The sequence below is a fragment of the Erinaceus europaeus genome, chromosome 1 (genome assembly GCF_950295315.1).
Source record: "Erinaceus europaeus chromosome 1, mEriEur2.1, whole genome shotgun sequence".
Lineage (NCBI taxonomy): Eukaryota > Metazoa > Chordata > Mammalia > Eulipotyphla > Erinaceidae > Erinaceus > Erinaceus europaeus.
In genome coordinates, this window is record NC_080162.1 from 128,643,791 (window position 1) to 128,662,435 (window position 18,645).

General features: G+C 38.4%; 1 protein-coding gene across 7 annotated transcripts in view; it reads left to right on the forward strand.

The window, feature by feature from the left end:
* Positions 1 to 18,645, forward strand: part of TRPS1 (transcriptional repressor GATA binding 1) — a 269,537-nt gene that overhangs the window by 70,471 nt on the left and 180,421 nt on the right. For all 7 annotated transcript variants that reach the window (XM_060195746.1, XM_060195738.1, XM_060195752.1 and 4 more), the window contains one exon: positions 15,618 to 16,221. In XM_060195746.1, coding sequence (XP_060051729.1) covers positions 15,618 to 16,221 — 604 coding nt within the window. The remainder of the gene's footprint in view (positions 1 to 15,617; positions 16,222 to 18,645) is intronic.

Consider the following 18,645-nt stretch of genomic DNA (forward strand, 5'->3'; position numbering starts at 1 on the left):
AACAAACTAAAACAAAACAAATAAACAAAAAAATAACCCTGAATAATCTCAGGCTTTATTTAATAAACAATAATGAAAATAAGCCCTTGAGGAGAAAGTCTCCTTTTGCTTTGTTCACCACTATATCTTGCATGATTGAGCACAGCACCAGGCTAATAGGTACTCTATGATGACCTCTGAAACCTGTAATAACTGTTGGTTTTATGGTGGTGATTGAGTTAACCAAGATCACCACCATGAATTATGGTGTAATATGATTGCTTTTTAGTCTTGGGACCCTTTTGAGAATCAGTTCTTACAACAAATGACAGTTGCTTGTTTTGATTTTTTTTTTTTAATTTGCTTTTTCCCCCCTTTTGTTGTCCTTGTTGTAGTTATTACTGTTGTTATTGATGTTGTCGTTGTTGTTTAGGACAGAGTGAAATGGAGAGAGGAGGGGAAGACAGAGGGGGAGAGAAAGATAGACATCTGCAGATCTGCTTCACCGCCTGTGCAGTGACTCCCTTACAGGTGGGGAGCCAGGGGCTCCAACCTGGACCCTTAGGCTCATCCTTGTGGTCCTTGCGCTTTGCGCCACGTGTGTTTAACCCACTGCACTGCTGCCTGACCCTTTGTTTTGGTTTTTAACTCACCTTCTCAACACTTGATTGGATATTTTGGACAACATCTGTCCTCAAGCTTATTCTTTTTTTTTTTTTTTTTAAGATTTTATTTATTTATTAATGAGAAAGACAGGAGAGAGAGAAAGTGCCAGACATCACTCTGGTACATGTGCTGCCGGGATTGAACTCAGGACCTCATGCTTGAGAGTCTAATGCCTTAGCCACTGCGCCACCTCCCGGACCACAAGCTTATTCTTAAAATTCATGGAGTTTGTGTAATTATTTTATTTTTTGAATTTTTATTTATAAAAATAAATCATTTATAAAAAGGAAACACTGACAAAAGCCACACAATTCCTACTACCAAAGGTCCTATCCCATCCCCTCCCCTGATAGCTTTCCTATTCTTTAACCCTCTGGGAGTATGGACTCAGGGTCATTATGGGTTGCAGAAGGTGGAAGGTCTGGCTTCTGTAATTGCTTCCCCGCTGAACATGGGCATTGACTGGTTGATCCATACTCCCAGCCTGTCTCTCTCTTTCCCTAGTGGGGTGGGGCTCTAGGGAAGCTGGGCTCTAGGACACATTGGTGGGGTCCTTTGCCCAGGGAAGTCCGGCTGGCATCATGTTAGCATCTGGAACCTGGTGGCTGAAAAAAAGAGTTAACATATAAAGCCAAACAAATTGTTGACTAATCATGAAACTAAAGGCTGAAATAATTCAGATAAAGAGTTTGGGGGTCTCCGTTTTGTAGATAGTTAGTAGTCCTATTTTAGTTATATTCCAAAGAGCCCATGAATACCCATTTTTTTTGAGTTTGTGTAATTATATCCCCTTTATGGTGTTTTATATGTTATCTTCAACTAGTAATGAAACCTTGTAGACTAATTTGATATTTGGAGACTTTACACCTTTAGGAGTCTGCATGGTAGAAAATATCAAGAAATTCTGCTGAAAGTTGAATATGATGGAGTGGCTAGAAGTGTGAAAGGAAATAATAACATAGACAGTGAGAACTTGGCCTGCTTTCATAGCATTTTCCCAAGATGATAAAACAAAAGAAAAATTTATCTTGTCATAATGTCTTTCTAGTTAAATGTAAACTTATTCATGTTGGGAAGCTTTCACTTTGTCTATTATTCTGGAATATTCTAGGTTTCAGAGTATTTTTTTTCTATATAAGACAGTATAGTAAAATGGTAGTATACGTTGAGAATGGTATAATAGGTGAAACCATGTAGCTATAAAATAATTACAATGGAGAAACAGGAGAGTTGATTTAGAGCTTCGAATGAAACCATCTGTGTGGATTCCATTCCATTTTACCACAAATTTTTAAGTGAGGCATAGATTCTCACCAGTACATGTGCCCGATAAGTATTTGAACAATGTCTATTAACTCTGTTTATTAAAGATTTATTTTTTTTAAATCAATGGCACAGCTATTGTTTATGAATTGTTGACTAGGATGTGGGGAAACATAGAAACTTTTGGTAGTATATGTGTTTACTAGCATCTCTTGACGAGAAGATTTATTAATGCACTGAAAAAATTTAAACACCGAATCCTTTAAACATACAGTGTGTAACTCAGGCTGTAGGGAATAGCAACGGGAAAAGAAGCTGGTTAGATTAATGTAGCTACTGTTCAATCTCTGTCTTAATTAATTTATTTTTTTAAATTATTTATTTATTTACTTATTTATTATACCAGAGCACTGTTCAGCTCTGGCATATGATGGTGCGGGGGTGGGGATTGAACCTGGGACTTCAAAGTTTAGGCATGAGAGTCTGTTTGCATAACCATCATGCTATCTAACCTCTACCCCAATGTCTATCTTAAAAGAGCTCTTTGAAGAAGCAAGGACTCTGTGCTCTGCTAACTTGGAAGAACAAATCAGATGAAATGCACTTAGTTATCAACACATCTGAAAAAACAAAGTACATAGTTCATTAGGACACAGTTTCTAAAAGAGTGAAAGCCATCACCTTTACATTTCTTTCTTTTAAAATAATAATTAAAGAGTCAGTTGCTTGTTATACCTTGGAATTGACACAATAGTTCAACTTGAAAATTACCTTTGTGAGGAAAAGCTACTATAATTTATCAAAAGTAGCTACAATTATATAGCCTTTATTTGCATGTATTATTTAGTTGATATTTCAGATTTAATGGCTTTGAAGTCTTCTACAAGATCAGTGATTATATGTTGGAATATGCTATAATTTAATCAGGCTCTACCTTTGGTATATTTATATAAATTATTGACCATTCATAGTTCACCTTCTTTTTTTTCAGTGTTTGGTATGGGATAGCTTATGTTGAAATTTTTCATATCTTGAGGCCAATTTGTGATTCACTTAGCAGAAGGGACATATTACCAAGTGTAAGAACTCAGGTTCAAGCCTGTAGTTCCCACCTGCATGGCGATGCTTTCTGAGCAGTGGAGCATTGCTGCAGGTGTCTCTCATTCTTTTCATAGAAACTTCCATGAAAAGAAAAAAAGAGAAAGGAAAAATAGGATCACTGAGAATGGTGGAGCCAAGCATACACTGATCCCCAGAAATAACCCTTGTGTTAAAACATAAAAAAAAAAAAAAAAAAAAATCAGTGGTCTGGGATGTGGCACAGTGGATAAAGCATTGGACTCTCAACCATGAGGTCCTGAGTTCAATCCCCGTCAGCACATGTACCAGAGTGGTGTCTGGTTCTTTCTCTCTCCTCCTTTCTCATTCAGGTCAAGCATTAATTGTATTATTTTTCTGCCACTAGAAGTTGGGATCACATCATACTGACCTCAAAAAAGTGCTACAAATGAGCAAATGCTAATCAGTTGATTTGACTTAAAAAATATAAGATGAATAGGTAGAATATAATGTTTCCCTTTTTTATGTTTTATTCATAGACTTCCTGCAGACTTAAGTAAAGCTGGATATTCTGTTTCCACTTTCTAAAATTTGACTGATCTCATTACCCACTAATCCTATCTGTGTATCAGTAGTTACTCTTTCTATCTCTTTATTCTGTTTTATCAGTAAATGTCCTGTCTAGACTTTCATACAAACCTATGCTTGTAATAGTAAAGTGACTAAATTTACATAAGCTCTGCTGAACTTTATTTAATTTTTATCTTATTCATTTATCCTTGGATTAATTTATCAGTGAGTGTTTGATTCCAGATTACCAAAATACACCTGTGTTTTATATTTACTAGAATGCTCTAGGCAGTGGAGAAGAACATTAATGGTTAAAATTGTTGAAAACATTTATTTTTTTAAAAAAGATCTTTTCAAGTGATGTCATATCTCTGTAAACTAACCTTTAAAAGAGAAAAACAAAACATTTCCAGTGTTGATATCACATATGATCTGGCTTATTATTAAAATAGAAATATTGGGAATCGGGTGGTAGTGCAGTGGATTAAGCGCACATGGTTGGAAGCGCAAGGACCAGTGTAAGGATTCTGGTTCAAGGACCCAGCTCCCCACCTGCAGGATAGTTACTTCACAAGGGGTGAAGCAGGTCTGCAGGTGTCTGTCTTTCTCTCCTCCTCTCTGTCTTCCACTTCTCTCTCCATTTTTCTCTGTCCTATCCAACAACAATGACAATAACAACAACAACAATAACTACAACAATAAAAAAAGGAAATAAATAAATATATATTAAAAAAATAAAATAGAAATATTATTAAAGGGAAGAATCACACATGTTCAGTTGCTCTTTCTAGATTCTACAAAACCCAAATACTGTGAAATATGAAAATGATTTTAATTTTTTTTGCTAATGAATAAAATACTATTAGTAGAATGAAAGACCACTACATCTTAAAATATAGATATATGTGAAAAAATGCTTTTATAGAGGATGAAAATTCTATTAAGAAGGATAAGCAATAAAATATTCCTTTCCAAAGAAATTATGCTACTGATGTTATATACTATTTGACCTAAAGGTTTTAGCTTTCTTTGGAAAAAGTTATGATTTAGCTCTTTTTATCAATATTTTTTTTGACTCATGTCCTTTCTGTCTAAAATATTACATTAAAATGCTGGGATTTTGTATAGGTCTATCTCAAACATAGAATAACTTAATCACCTTAAAATGTTATTTATTATTTGAAATTCAAATTTAACTGGGCATCCTATATTTTCTCTGGCAACCGGCTTCTTATGAGATATACACAATGGCATTTTTCCTCAGGCAGCTTGAGAATAGTGTTTTCTCCCCATCTGGCAGGAGAGTGCAGAATTTAAATTACTGCCGAACATATATTTGCAGTCTTTTTTAAATTAGTTTTGGTTAATGTAGCCAGAAGTTCCAAAAGTTTTTAAATAATGAAGGGTTTAGTCAGAGGACATTTAAACGTACCATCTGCAAAAGTATCTACACACTTCTGTATATCATTCTACTGCTTGATGACTACATATAAAATAAACGTCCTGAACATCTTCAGAACAGTGATAGTTCATTCCTTTACTTATGAAGCAGATCTCGACCGTCTGGATGCTTTGAATGGGAGGTAGGGGTAGGGAGATAGGAGATGTGTGAGCTTTGATCTTGATCATAAGGCAATTACAATATGACTGTAAAGTAAGAAATTACACAAGATTTAAATACAAGTCGATGTGGAAGAAATCAGAGGAAAGCAGTTTCAGAATAGCTCAGAGGGTGCTAGGATTACTCTAGGGTTGAGTCATTTGGGAAGTGTTCATGGATGAGACAGTGGTTAAGGTGAATCTTCAGAGATGAAGAGGAAAATCCTGGAAGCTCACTGATAGTAATGCTGATAAAATGAAATGATTCGTAGCTTAGAGGAGAGAGTTCAATGTAAATTCATAGTTACTAAGCTCTTATTCTTTTAATAGTGTTTCTTATGCTAGGGATTGAAATAATCTTCTTGTGTTTTTTGACACTATGACATGATACTGAAGATAAAGCTTTTTCAATTTCTAAAGAATAACATAATCTTTCAGAAACTAATTCTTAACATGATTTAGTGACATACACCCACTACCAAACACAGCGTATTGGGAGTCACTGTGGATGAAGAGCAAACTCTTGCTGTCCTACTCTACATACTTTTTAAAAAAAAATTTTATTTTATTTATTTATTTATTCCCTTTTGTTGCCCTTGTTGTTTTATTGTTGTAGTTATTATTGTTGTTGTCGTTGTTGGATAGGACAGAGAGAAATGGAGAGAGGAGGGGAAGACACAGAGGAGGAGAGAAAGATAGACACCTGCAGACCTGCTTCACCGCCTGTGAAGCGACTCCCCTGAAGGTGGGGAGCCGGGGTTCGAACCGGGATCCTTATGCTGGTCCTTGTGCTTTGCTCCACTTGCGCTTAACCTGCTGCGCTACAGCCCGACTCCCTCTACATACTTTTTTATGTGAATTGACTTTTCTGTGCTTTTGGTTGTTCTGTCCCCACCTGCAGGGAGAAAGCTTTACGAGTGGTGACACAGGGCTACGGGTATCTCTCTGTTTCTCAACCTCTCTGTTGCTCCCCTCCTCTCAATTTCTGGCTATCTCTAGCCAATAAATAAATAAGAAAAGACAAATTAAAAAAAAAAGAAATCTGTGCTTTGTGTCATTTTTAGTATAATATATACAAGTAATCAAGCACTAAAGAATATTGAAAAATAATCCCCAAACGCAGAAGCTATTTGGGGATACTGCTTGACATAGTCATATTTGCATAATTTTCATCTACAAAGCTGATGATGTATAAAATGGTTATTACTCAGGAGTCGGGCAGTAGTGCTGCGGGTTAAGCGCAGGTGGCGCAAAGCGCAAGGACCAGTGTAAGGGTCCTGGTTGGAGCCCCCAGCTTCCCACCTTGCAAATGGGTCGCTTCACAGGTGGTGAAGCAGGTCTGCGGGTGTCTATCTTTCTCTCCCCCGTCTGTCTTCCCTTCCTCTCTCCATTTCTCTGTCCTATCCCAACAGCAATGACATCAGTAGTAACTACAACAACAATAAAACAAGGCCAACAAAAGGGAATAAATAAATAAATAAATAAAAAGAAAAAATTTAAAAAATGGTATTACTCATCATAAAAATAATTTATCTAGCCGTGCTCTTTCTGGGTCTGACTATATGTGCTGAGAGCTAACTCCAGGCTCCATCGTGAAGTCATTTCTGACCCTGACTTCAAGTTTCTTGCTACTATAGGTGTCCTTTTTGAACCCAAAGCATCAGTATCATCTGGAACTTTGCGAGGAATACTACATATTCTCCTTCACTCCAAACTTTCATAATCAGAATCTGAATTTCTAAGATTCCCAAGTAGTATACTACTCTAAAATTTAGTATAGGTTATTAAAAAGTTTATATTGGTTCAAGCTTTTGAAAGTAATATTGATCTTCATGTCTTTTTTCTTTGTCCTATCATATATTTAGGATGGATAGTATAGTAAAAAAGAGGTCCTTTAAGTCTCTAGAGTTCTAAGTTGCCAATTACTTTTTTTGCTAGACCTAGTAGTCTTCAGTGGTTAGCACGATTGAGCAGTTTGCTATTCATTGTCAAACTATACTTGATTTTCATTAATAACACACCTGGAGTTTTTTAAAATTTATTTTTATTTATTTATTTTTTCCCCTTTTGTTGCCATTGTTGTAGCCTTGTTGTGGTTATTATTGTTGTTGTTGATGTCACTCATTGTTGGATAGGACAGAGAGAAATGAAAAGAGGAGGGGAAGACAGAGATGGGGAGAGAAAGACAGACACCTGCGGGGGGTGGGGTGGGAGTTTAAACCAGTATCCTTATGCTGGTCCTTGCGTTTTGCGCCACGTGTGCTTAATCCAATGCACTACCAATTGCCTGACCCCCAATAGACCTGGAGTTTTAAGAAACTAAATAACAAAGGTAAAAAGGGAATGCTCTGCCTTTTATTTAAGTTCTAGCATTGGAGGTGCCTCAGGAACATATAGCTATGCTGTTTACAATAACATACTCATTAATGCAGTTTGTAGGTATAATTTCCTGTAATGGAGTTATGTGGAGATCCTGTTTAAAAGTCAGATATTCATGCTTCTGCATGGCACTTCCATATACATGTGTGGAAAATCCTACATCCTGCATGCTGAGCCATTATTTTGACTGGTTTGTGTGTGTGTTTTACTTAATATTTTTATTATTTGCTACCTGGATTATCACTGGGGATTTCCTGCACCATGAATCCTCCTGGCGGCCATTAGCCCCCCACACCATGTAATTGACAGGGCAGAGAAAAATTGAGAGAGAGAGAGAGATGGGGAGATTGAGGGAGAGGAAGAAACACCTGCAGACCTGCTTCACCACTTGTGAAGCATTCTCCCCCCCCCCCCCCCCCCCAGGTAGGGAGCCGGGCCTCAAACCCCTGTCTTTGTGCATGGTAATATGTGTGCTCTGCCTGGTGCACCACTACATAGCTCCCTCATTAATGTTTTAAGTAAACAAAAAAGTGTGTGGGGGGTTGGGTGGTGGCAAAGTGGGTTAAGCGCATGTGGCGTAAAGCGCAGGGACCGGCGTAAGGATCCTGGTTCGAGCCCCCGGCTCCCCACCTGCAGGGGAATCACTCCACTGGCGGTGAAGCAGGTCTGCAGGTGTCTATCTTTCTCTCCCCCTGTCTTCCCCGCCTCTATCCATTTATCTCTGTCCTATCCAACAACGAACAACATCAACAGTGGCAATAATAATAACCACAACGAGGCTACAACAACAAGGGCAACAAAAGGGGGAAAAATGGCCTCCAGGAGCGGTGGATTCATGGTGCAGGCACCGAGCCCAGCAATAATCCTGGAGGAAAAAAAAAATGGTTGGCAGACAATAGGAAAAAAAAATAGAGTGTTTCTCTGGAGAGTTTTAAACCTTGCACTCTAGACTTGAAGCAGACAAAATGGGAAAGTCACTTTTCTCATTTTGCTGTATGTAAAATGGATTTTCTGTTTCAGTAGTCTATGCAGTCATGTATGAGAGAGCTCTCTGAATTCTTCAAATAAAAGCATTTACAAGTTAAATTTGTTATTACCACGTGTTTTTACTGCCCATCCTGTTAAAACACGTGCTTTTTTTTTTTTTCAACATAAAGCCCAATTACCTCTGTCTCCTTTTTGCCTGGCCCTAATTTCCACTGCTATGTACATATGAAAGTTTCTCATCATCTACATCCTGAAAGGTTTTTCCTAGGTCGTTTAGATGGAGGACACAGTAGAGGGGCAGATCAGAAGAATTCTTATAGAGACTTTTTGGGAGTCAGGGAAGTGGGGGATGAAATTAGAGAACCAATTAGTGTTGGACACCTTGCCTCAGGGTGTGCTATACTGCCAAAAGATTGACCATCTGGGCACCGTCTTCAGACTTTATATGCTTAAGAGAAATACAGTTTAAACAATAGGTAAGTGCTGGATACATTCATTTATATTTGCTGAGAGATTATTTTGACTCAGGACATCTCTTACTTGCAGAATAAATAAAGATTGAATGCATATAATCTTAATTTCTATTAATGTTTACTTTCTGGCTTTATTCCACCATACTAAAAACACTCAGAAGGCATCCCTATTGTACTGAGACAGGGCTGTATAATTTCTATCACAGACTGTAATGAAACACAGACTGCATTATTTCTTTTTTTCATTATTATCTTTATTCATTTATTTGATAGAGACAACCAAACAGTGAGGGGGGCAGAGGGAGATAGAGAGGGAGAGAGAAAAAGAGACACCTGCAGCCCTGCCTCACCGTTCGCATAGCTTTCCCCTGCAGATAGGGACCGAGGGCACGAACCTGGGTCCTTACACACTGTAACGTGTGCTTAACCAGGTACACTAGGTTAAGCACACGTTAAGCCACTAGGCCCCCTAGACTGTATTCTTTCTATCATGATTACTCAGTATTTCAAGACTCTGGGCCTGATGATTATTGATAAAAGGAAACCAAAGCTTCACATTTATGCCATAAACTGCTAAACCACTCAGTCGTTCAGTCCACTGAGCTCATCTTTGGTGAAGCAGAAAAGGCACAGTCTATTCTGTTTGGCAGTATCTTAAAGCAAAGACACCTCAAGGAAACAGACTTGCTTTTAAAAGTACTGCTTATCATCGTTAAGGTACATGGGGGAATGGAAAGAGTGATCCCATAATAACAGTCTGTCAGTTTAAACTTTGCTCAAAAAGATTCACATAGAAGAGGGAGGCTTTATTTAATTTAGGATTTTTTTTTTTTACCTCTTACCCCTTACTTAATTACTAGTAGTGTTCCTTTATCAAGGGGTACTGTTCATCTCATTTTGCAGATGAGTAAACTGAGGCAGAGTCAATAAATTATCTGAAGTTATGCACATAGATATATAGCACAGCTATAGTTGAAAACTCAGGCATTTGGTTCAAGGATTTATGCTCTCAGGTAGTTTGGTTTGCTTCTCTAGTAGGAATTCTCATTTTAAAATACGTCTTTCTGTGAGGCTCTAGAATCTTCTATTTCGTCTCTTGTATGACTCTTTGTTTTTCTTGTTGCTCTAGTATCAATTACTGGAAATAGCCTTTCTCTAGTACCTTAGACTACTTTCTTTTTTTATTTTTTCTTTTTTAAATATTTCTTTATTCCCTTTTGCTGCCCTTGTTGTTTTATTGTTATAGTTATTATTGTTGTTGTTGATGTTGTTGTATAGGACAGAGAGAAGTGGAGAGAGGAGGGGAAGACAGAGAGGGAGAGAGAAAGACAGACACCGGCAGACCTGCTTCACCGCCTGTGAAGTGACTCCCCTGCAGGTGGGGAGCCTAGGGCTCGAACCAGGATCCTTATGCCAGTCTTTGCACTTTGTGCTACGTGCGCTTAACCCACTGCGCTACCCCCTGAATCCCACGTTAGATTACTTTCTGGAGCAACTGGTTTTGGTAGAAGGAGCAGTGTCAATTCATAGACTTAATATCCTGGCAGAAATCTCCCCCAGATTTCAAAGAGATACTCCACCATGCCAGAGAAACCATAAACTCTGCCACAATGACAGTGAGTTCTTTAGAACTGTCTTAGAGTGAAGGTCAGTCAGAATTTGTGAATGTACTTCCTAGAGTCTGTTTATTTTTAGTTTTCATGATTCAGTAGATTATGTGTTATATCTTCACTAGGGTATTTCCCAGGCATATTTTGGGCTATTCCACTCTGATCTTTTTTGTTTTTTTTCATCAATACAGTTGAGTTTTTTAAACATAATATTTCATTATTTATTTATTTTGCCTCAAGAGTTATTGCTGGGACTTGGTGCTTTGTCTGCACTACAGATTCACTGCTCCTGGAGGGTATTTTTTCCCCTTTTTATTGCTCTTGTTGTTTATCATTGTTGTTATTGCTGTCGTTGTTGGATAGGACAGAGAGAAATCAAGAGAGGAGGGAAAGACAGAGAGAGGGAGAGAAAGATATACACCTGCAGACCTACTACACTGCCTGTGAAGCAAACCCTCTGCAGGTGGGGAGCCTGGGGCTCAAACCAGGATCCTTATGTTGCTCCTTGCGCAATATTTCATTTTTTTCCTTTTGTTTCTTCTCTTCTTGATCATTTTTGATTTTAGAAATGTAGCTCTCATTGAATCATACTTTGATGTAGTTGTGACAATAAAGTTCTTGGAAGTTCCTTGAGATTCTAGGTCCTAGGTTTTGAGTTTCTTTTATTGCACTTTATGGTAATAGTCCTCTTTTGGAGTTTTCTCTCCTTGGCTTTGGTGGCAGTGTTCATGTTCTTGGTTATAGGTATCTTTAACTTTTTATAAAGATTTTATTTATTTACGAGAAAGATAGGAGGAGAGAGAAAGGACCAGACATCACTCTGGCACATGTACTGCTGGGGATTGAACTCAGGACCTCATGCTTGAGAGTCCAAAGCTTTACCACTGTGCCACCTCCCAGACCACAGATAGCTTTAATTTTTTAAAAATAATTTATTTGATAGGACAGAGAGAAATTGAGAGGGAAGGGAGACAGAGAGGGAGAGTGATACCTGTAGCTCTGCTGTGAAGTCACCACCCATGAAGCTTCTCCCCTTCAGGTGAAGGACTGAGGACTTGAGCCCAGGCTTAAGGGTCATGGTAATGTTTGTGCTCAACCAGGTGTACCACCACCTGGCCCTAGAGATCTTCTTTGTAAGGGTTGAATTCCTTTTATTTCAGAAAAAAAAATTATTGTATTTTATAATCAATATATTATAATTTATTTAATATTTATTTTATCATTATTACTTAAAATGATAAAATACAGGAGAAAAGATTGAAAACAGTCTGTAGAATTTTTACAAAAAGTCTAACATCTATATTTAGTCACAAAGCTTTAAGTTCTGTTTTTATTATCTTTGTTTATTTATTGGATAGGGACAGCCAGAAATTGAGAGGGAAGGGGTTGATAGAGAGGGAAAGAGACAGACACCTGCAATACTGCTTCACCACTAGCAAAGCTTTCACCCTGCAGGTGGGTACCGTGGTCTTGAACACTGACCCTTGCTCATTGTAACATGTGCTCAACCAGGTGGGTAGCCACCCAGCCCCTTAAGTTCATAGTGATAAAATTAATTGTAAACCACAGTAGGTACTTTCAGCATATACTGACTACAATTTTGTTCCATACTGTAGTATCTTCACATTGTGATTTTGTGAAATAGTAACATACTTTTGGTTCTTCAGCTATGGTACAGATCTCATGAGGAAATTAAGTTATCTAGTACAGAATGGAGTGAAATCCCCAAATGACTAAAACATATATTTATGGTCAGAAAGGTAACTCGGGGGGGGGGGGGGAGGCATGCAGTAGTGTAGCAGATTAAGCGCACCTGGCGCAAAGCACAAGGACCAGTTGGAGCCCTCTCCTGGCTTCCCACCTGCATCTTTCGCTCCCCCTGTCTGTCTTCACCTCCTCTCTCCATTTCTCTCTGTCCTGACAACGAACGACATCAGCAACAACAGTAATAACCACAACAAGGCTACAACAAGGGCAACAAAAGGGGGAAAATGGCCTCCAGGAGCAGTGGATTCATGGTACAGGCACTGAGCCCCAGTAATAACCCTGGAGGCAGAAAAAAAAAAGAAAAAAAAGAAAGGTAACTCACCTGTGCAGTTTGCCTTTGTACTTTGTGAGCAGCCCAGGTTCTAACCAAGCCCACACTGCACTAGTGGAAGCTTCCTTGCTGTCCTGTCTTTTTCCCTTTCCCTTTCCCTTTCCCTTTCCCTTTCCCTTTCCCTTTCCCTTTCCCTTTCCCTTTCCCTTTCCCTTTCCCTTTCCCTTTCCCTTTCCCTGCCTTTCTTTTTATCTGAAAAAGCTATTCCAGAGTGGTGAAGGCCAGCCTGTGACAGACAACAGCAAGCAAGTAAGCAAACAAGCAAAAAAAAAAAAAAAAAGCGTTTAATAGTTTAATAGTATTGCTCCTCAGCTTAAAACCTTGAAGTTACTTCCTGCCACCTTTGAAGATAATCTATCTCCTTACCATGTTAATACAAATTATAAAGCTCTGGATCACCCTCCAGCATATTATTGATTATTGACATTCTTCTTATTAGTCCTTCAAAAACCACAATTCCCTCTTCCTAGTATCTTAGACTTGCTGGATTGTGCTTTCTTTCCCTTTCTTTCTCCTCCAACAAGAATAGATTCTTTTGGGGCCAGTTGGTGGTGCACCTGGTTAAGCGTACACATTACAAAACACAAGGATCCAGGTTCACGTCCCTGGATCCCACCTGCAGGGAGAGAGCTTCATGAGTGCTGAGGCAGGTCTGTAGGTGTCTCTCTGTCTCTTTCCTTCTCTATTTCTCCCTCCCCTATCAATTTCTCTCAGACTCTATCCAAAAATAAATAAATAAATACATAAAAATAAGAATATCTTCTTTTCATCCTTCAGAAAGACCTTTCTGACTAAGCAGACCATCTACCCAGTTACATCCTACGCATTTTATTGGTAGAACTATTGGTAGAACATATCACTTGTTCTATAGATATATTTATAGACTAATATAAAGTTTGTCTTTCCTGACTAGTTTCTAAACATCCGTGGGCAAGCATTATGTCTTTTCTTTATCAATGTATTCAGTACTTAGAAAAGTAATATTGAAATCAGTATCTACAATTACATGAGCATAAATTTCACAGTACCTTTAAGTGTTATTTCTTACAACTTTTTATAGTTTTAAGTTGATATCTCCTTACACACTGTATCAGTAAACAAAATTTGGTTCACGTGATACTTAGAGATCCCCACAAGGCTTTTATGGTTAAAGAAACTGATTTATTCAATAGCATCTTTTTTTATTGCGACCAGGGTTATCGCTGAGGTTAGCGGGCCACCCCCTCCTTTTTTTTTCTTTATTTGATAGGATAGAGAGAAATTGAGAGGAGAGTGGAGAGTGAGGGAGGAGACAATGAGACACCTGCAGGACTTTCTTCACTACTTGTGAAGCTTCCCCCTACAGGTGGGGAGTGGGTCTTCAGACCTTGGCTGGGTCATTGTGCATGGTAATGTGTGCCCTTAACCAGGTACACCAACACCAACCTGTTCACTATCATTTTAAAACCTTCCCAGCCTAGCTTAGATTTCACTGCTTCTTTTTCTTTGTTATGAGATATTTATTCTAGTTCTTCAGTTACTATTCTGACTTTAACAGCAGAAGATGCTGTGAAATCCTACAACATGTTAATATTTTTGATCCTATTAAAACACTCTCATGTCCTCACATGGACTTAAAAAATATATCCATACAATGCCTGTCATGCTGCTTGACACCTAGCAGACTCTCAATTTGTTGAATGTTTATGTGGATCCTTACAGATCAGCAGATTATGTTTTTAAATGTTGAACTTCTAATACTTCTAATTAACTAGATTTTATAGAGTCGCCAAACACTTATTTGACTAAATGTATTTAAATTTAGTCAAAATAATGCAGTAAGGTCAGATAGAATTTAGTTAATGTATATGCGTTGTCCAAAGTGTTTTTGCATCAGGAATACAGTGAGATAAATTCCAATTCAGTGTAAATGAATAGAAAGTGAAAAGTTCATTGATGAGGGACCAGGTGGTGATGCACCTAGTTGAGCGCACATGTTATAACGCACAATGACCCAGCCAAGGTCTGAAGACCTGCCCCCCACGTGTAGGGGGAAGCTTCACGAGCAGTGAAGAAAGTACTGCAGATGTCTCTGTCTCTGTCCCTCTCTGTCTTTTCTCTCCTGTCAACTTTTGGCTGTCTATCCAGTAAATAAATAAGGATAATAAAACATTAAAAAAAAGAGTCCATTGGGGTTCAGGAGGTAGTACAGCGGGTTAAGCATATGTGGCGTGAAGCAAAAGGATCAGCATAAGGATTCAGGTTCGAGACCTTGGCTCCCCACCTGTGGGGTGGGGGGAAGGAGCACTTCAGGGGCAGTGAAACAGGTCTGCAAGTTTCTGTCTTTTTCTCCACCTCTCTGTCATCCCCTCCTGTCTCCATTTTTCTCTGTCCTATCAAACAAGACAGCAATAACAACAACAATAATAACAAGGATAACCAATAATGACAACAAAAGGGGGGAAAATAGCCTTCAGGAGCAATGGGTTCCTAGTGCAGGCACCAAGCCCCAGCAATAACCCTGGAGGCAAAAAAAAAAAAAAGAAAGAGTTCATTGATGAAATCAGGTATAAATATTTGTAAACACTTAATAACATAGAATGGGGGGATTATCTAATCACAGATAAGTGAGCTAAGCCAGTATTCTTTTTTTTTTTTAATAAAGCACACTGAGTAGTGCTGTTGTGAATTGGAGAGTGTATGTGCGTGTGTGTGTGTGTGTGTGTGTGTGTGTATGCAGGTGTGTGATTGTTTTTCTGTTATTACTAATGGGATAAAAGAGAACATCACCTTCTTTATATAGAGTTGAAAATACCGTTAAATTCCAATTTCTAGGAGTTTTCTACATGTTAACATTATTTTATGAGATTTAATTCAGGTGCTTAAAACCTGTTTTTTTTTCCCCTATGTCCTTGAGAATGGTAGATTTCCAGTGACCATTTTCTTCCTCTGTAGGAGAGCACACAGCTGCTACAAATGCCGGCAGTGCAGTTTTACAGCTGCTGATACTCAGTCACTACTGGAGCACTTCAATACTGTTCACTGCCAGGAACAGGACATCACTACAGCCAATGGTGATGAGGATGGTCACACCGTATCCACCATCAAGGAGGAACCCAAATTTGACCTCAAGGTCTATAGTCTGCTCAATCCAGACTCTAAAATGGGAGAGCCAGTTCCCGAGAGTGTGGTGAAAAGAGAGAAGCTTGAAGATAAAGACGGGCTGAAAGAAAAAGTTTGGACTGAGAGTTCCAGTGATGATCTTCGCAACATGGCTTGGAGAGGGGCAGACATCCTCCGGGGGAGTCCATCATATACTCAAACAACTCTGGGGCTTCTGACGCCTGTGTCGGGTTCCCAAGAGCAGACAAAGACTCTAAGGGATAGCCCCAATGTAGAAGCTGCCCATCTGGCAAGACCTATTTATGGCTTGACTGTGGAGACCAAGGGATTCCTGCAGGGGGTGACAGCTGGTGGAGAAAAGTCCGGGACCCTCACTCAGCAGTATCCTGCGTCAGGCGAGAGCAAGTCCAAGGATGAATCCCAGTCCTTGTTACGGGTAGGAAGGCTTACTTTTTAAATAATACATCTATCTGCAAGGGGAAGCATACATTCTATAGATGTAGCATCATGTTTTAGGAAATTAACTGATCTGTATCAGTCTGGGGATTTATACCTATAAGGCTGATGGGCCATAAAATTCCTCAGGTGTGTTTGTAGGTCCTATGCACATACTTGAACCAGCAGGTAGGCAATTCCTTGGTTTTCATTGCTGTTTGCTCAGATGAATGTTGGCTAATCATTGTGGGTGGTTATGCAGGAAAAAAAAAAGAAGATAGTTCAGAATTCCTAATGTTGCAAAGCTGTTATATTAAAATAATGATATGACTTTTGAATTTGAAGGTGCTATCATACAGTACATGGTTAATAAGAGAATTTGAGGTGATCTACATCATTCATAATCCAGCCTTTTTGGTGGTATGTTAATACAGAAATGCTAAGTATGTTTGCAGAATCATAGTGTAATTTTATCAAGCAGTCATGCTTGTAGTTGTTTGCCTCAATAAAAAGGGCAGTGGGGGGATGTTGGGGGTGGGATGGGTGGGACTGGGAGGAGAGAAATCAAAATGTGAATACTGTGAGCAACATAAAAAAATCCAAAAACTCATTTAAATCATCTGGTTCTTTTAAGTATAAAGACAGTCTGATGTGTAAAAAAACAAAACTCTTTGGGTAAAATAAAATTCTTGGTCACTCCCTTCTTGCTCAGTCAAGAAATTATCAAGAAAATATTTTAGATTTTGAAAATTCACAAGCTCCTGTTCAGTGACTCTTGCTTCTGTGCCTGAGGCTCTACTGCTTCCACATTTCACCTTGACTCAGAAAAAGTTTTGAGCTTCCTGAATAATTTTGATAGGTTGTTCTTGCAGAGAGGATAGGATCAGAAACCAGCTAACCTTCTACAGAAAGGCCCCTTAGGATTTCTACTTCAGCCAACCTAATGCTCTGACCTGTAGGTCTGAGATCATGGAAATTGATCAGGTACATTTCTAGGGGGAAAATTTGTTCTTTCCAATGTCATATTGGTTACTTTTTCATTTCCAGCCAGATTCTCTGAACTCTCTCTCTCTCTCTCTCTCTCTTACCTTACCTTTTCTCTAGTTGTGTTGAAAACTACCCTTTAGAGATGAGGTGCACAGTTAAAAAATGTTACTTCCTCTCCCTTCTGTAGCCATACCCTAAGGATTTGAATGCCCTCTGTATACTTAGAAACAAAAAATCTTCCTACAGGGAAGGGCAAGTTCATAAGTAACTTTGGAAAAAAGAGACATTGCCTGGTGTCCTTTAAGAGAGTGTTCTGTTCTGGGAGATTCTTAAAGCTAAATATTTGTGGAACTACTGCATTTTTTAACTTTCATTATTTTCTCACTATATCAGGACTTCGGGTTTCTGTGACTCTTAGGTATTCTGGTTATAAAAAGGAATGAAATGTCTTGTGTTTTAAAAGTTTTTCATATCACATCTTGAAAACAAAGTATAACTGATCACCTTAATCTATATCACCCTAACACGCTTATTTATTTACTTTCATTTAACATTGCTTTCATCCATACTGTCTTCATTTGATAACAGAGTTATTATTTGTTTGCCAGGCACACTTTGGAATACTGCCTTTTCTGTACCTGCTGTACACTAGGATTTGGAATGTAATTCATTGAGCATGGTAGTTAACTTCTGTTGAGCAGGCTAGAGGTGATAATGCTTTTTTAAAACATTGTTTGTCTCAATGTCTCCACTTCCTTAATCATCTGACTTTAAGTTTCTGTTGCATCATTTCAACTGTCTTCTCAGTTCCTCCTTATTAGTTGCTGAAGTAGGAAATCTTCTGTGAGATACTGCTTAACTATGTTCTGCAAATAATCAAATCCCTGACAGTGAGACTCACTCGTGATGCTTAATAGCTACCACATAAAAAAAAAGCTACCACCTGCATTTTGTTAATTTAATATATGTATATGTATATTCAAAGAGTCCTTGATTATTCTATGATTTTGGCAAAATTTTAATCTAAAGTGCTTATTTTTGTTGTGACTGTATGTATTTATGCATGTGTATGAGATCAGAACCTCATACTTGCTTTATTTAACAACTCTGTCATACTTTTTTTCCATTCAGATAGAAATAAAGAGAAAGAGAAGAAGGAAGGGAGGGAGAGAGGGGTGGGGAAGAGAGAGAGAGAGGGAGAGGTATCATAATACTGAAGCTTCCTTCCTCAGTTGTCAATGCACAAACCATGCTGGGTTTGAGCCAGGATTGGGCACATGGTAATGTATCAATAGATAACATAGTCAGAGAAATATCATTCTGATTATTATTTAGATTGTATTTTCATAGTGTATTTTTAAATCACCAACATCATTGAAGATGCATAATAAGAAAGGTAGCTAATTTACTGTGAGGTGTATATGTGTATGCTAGTAAA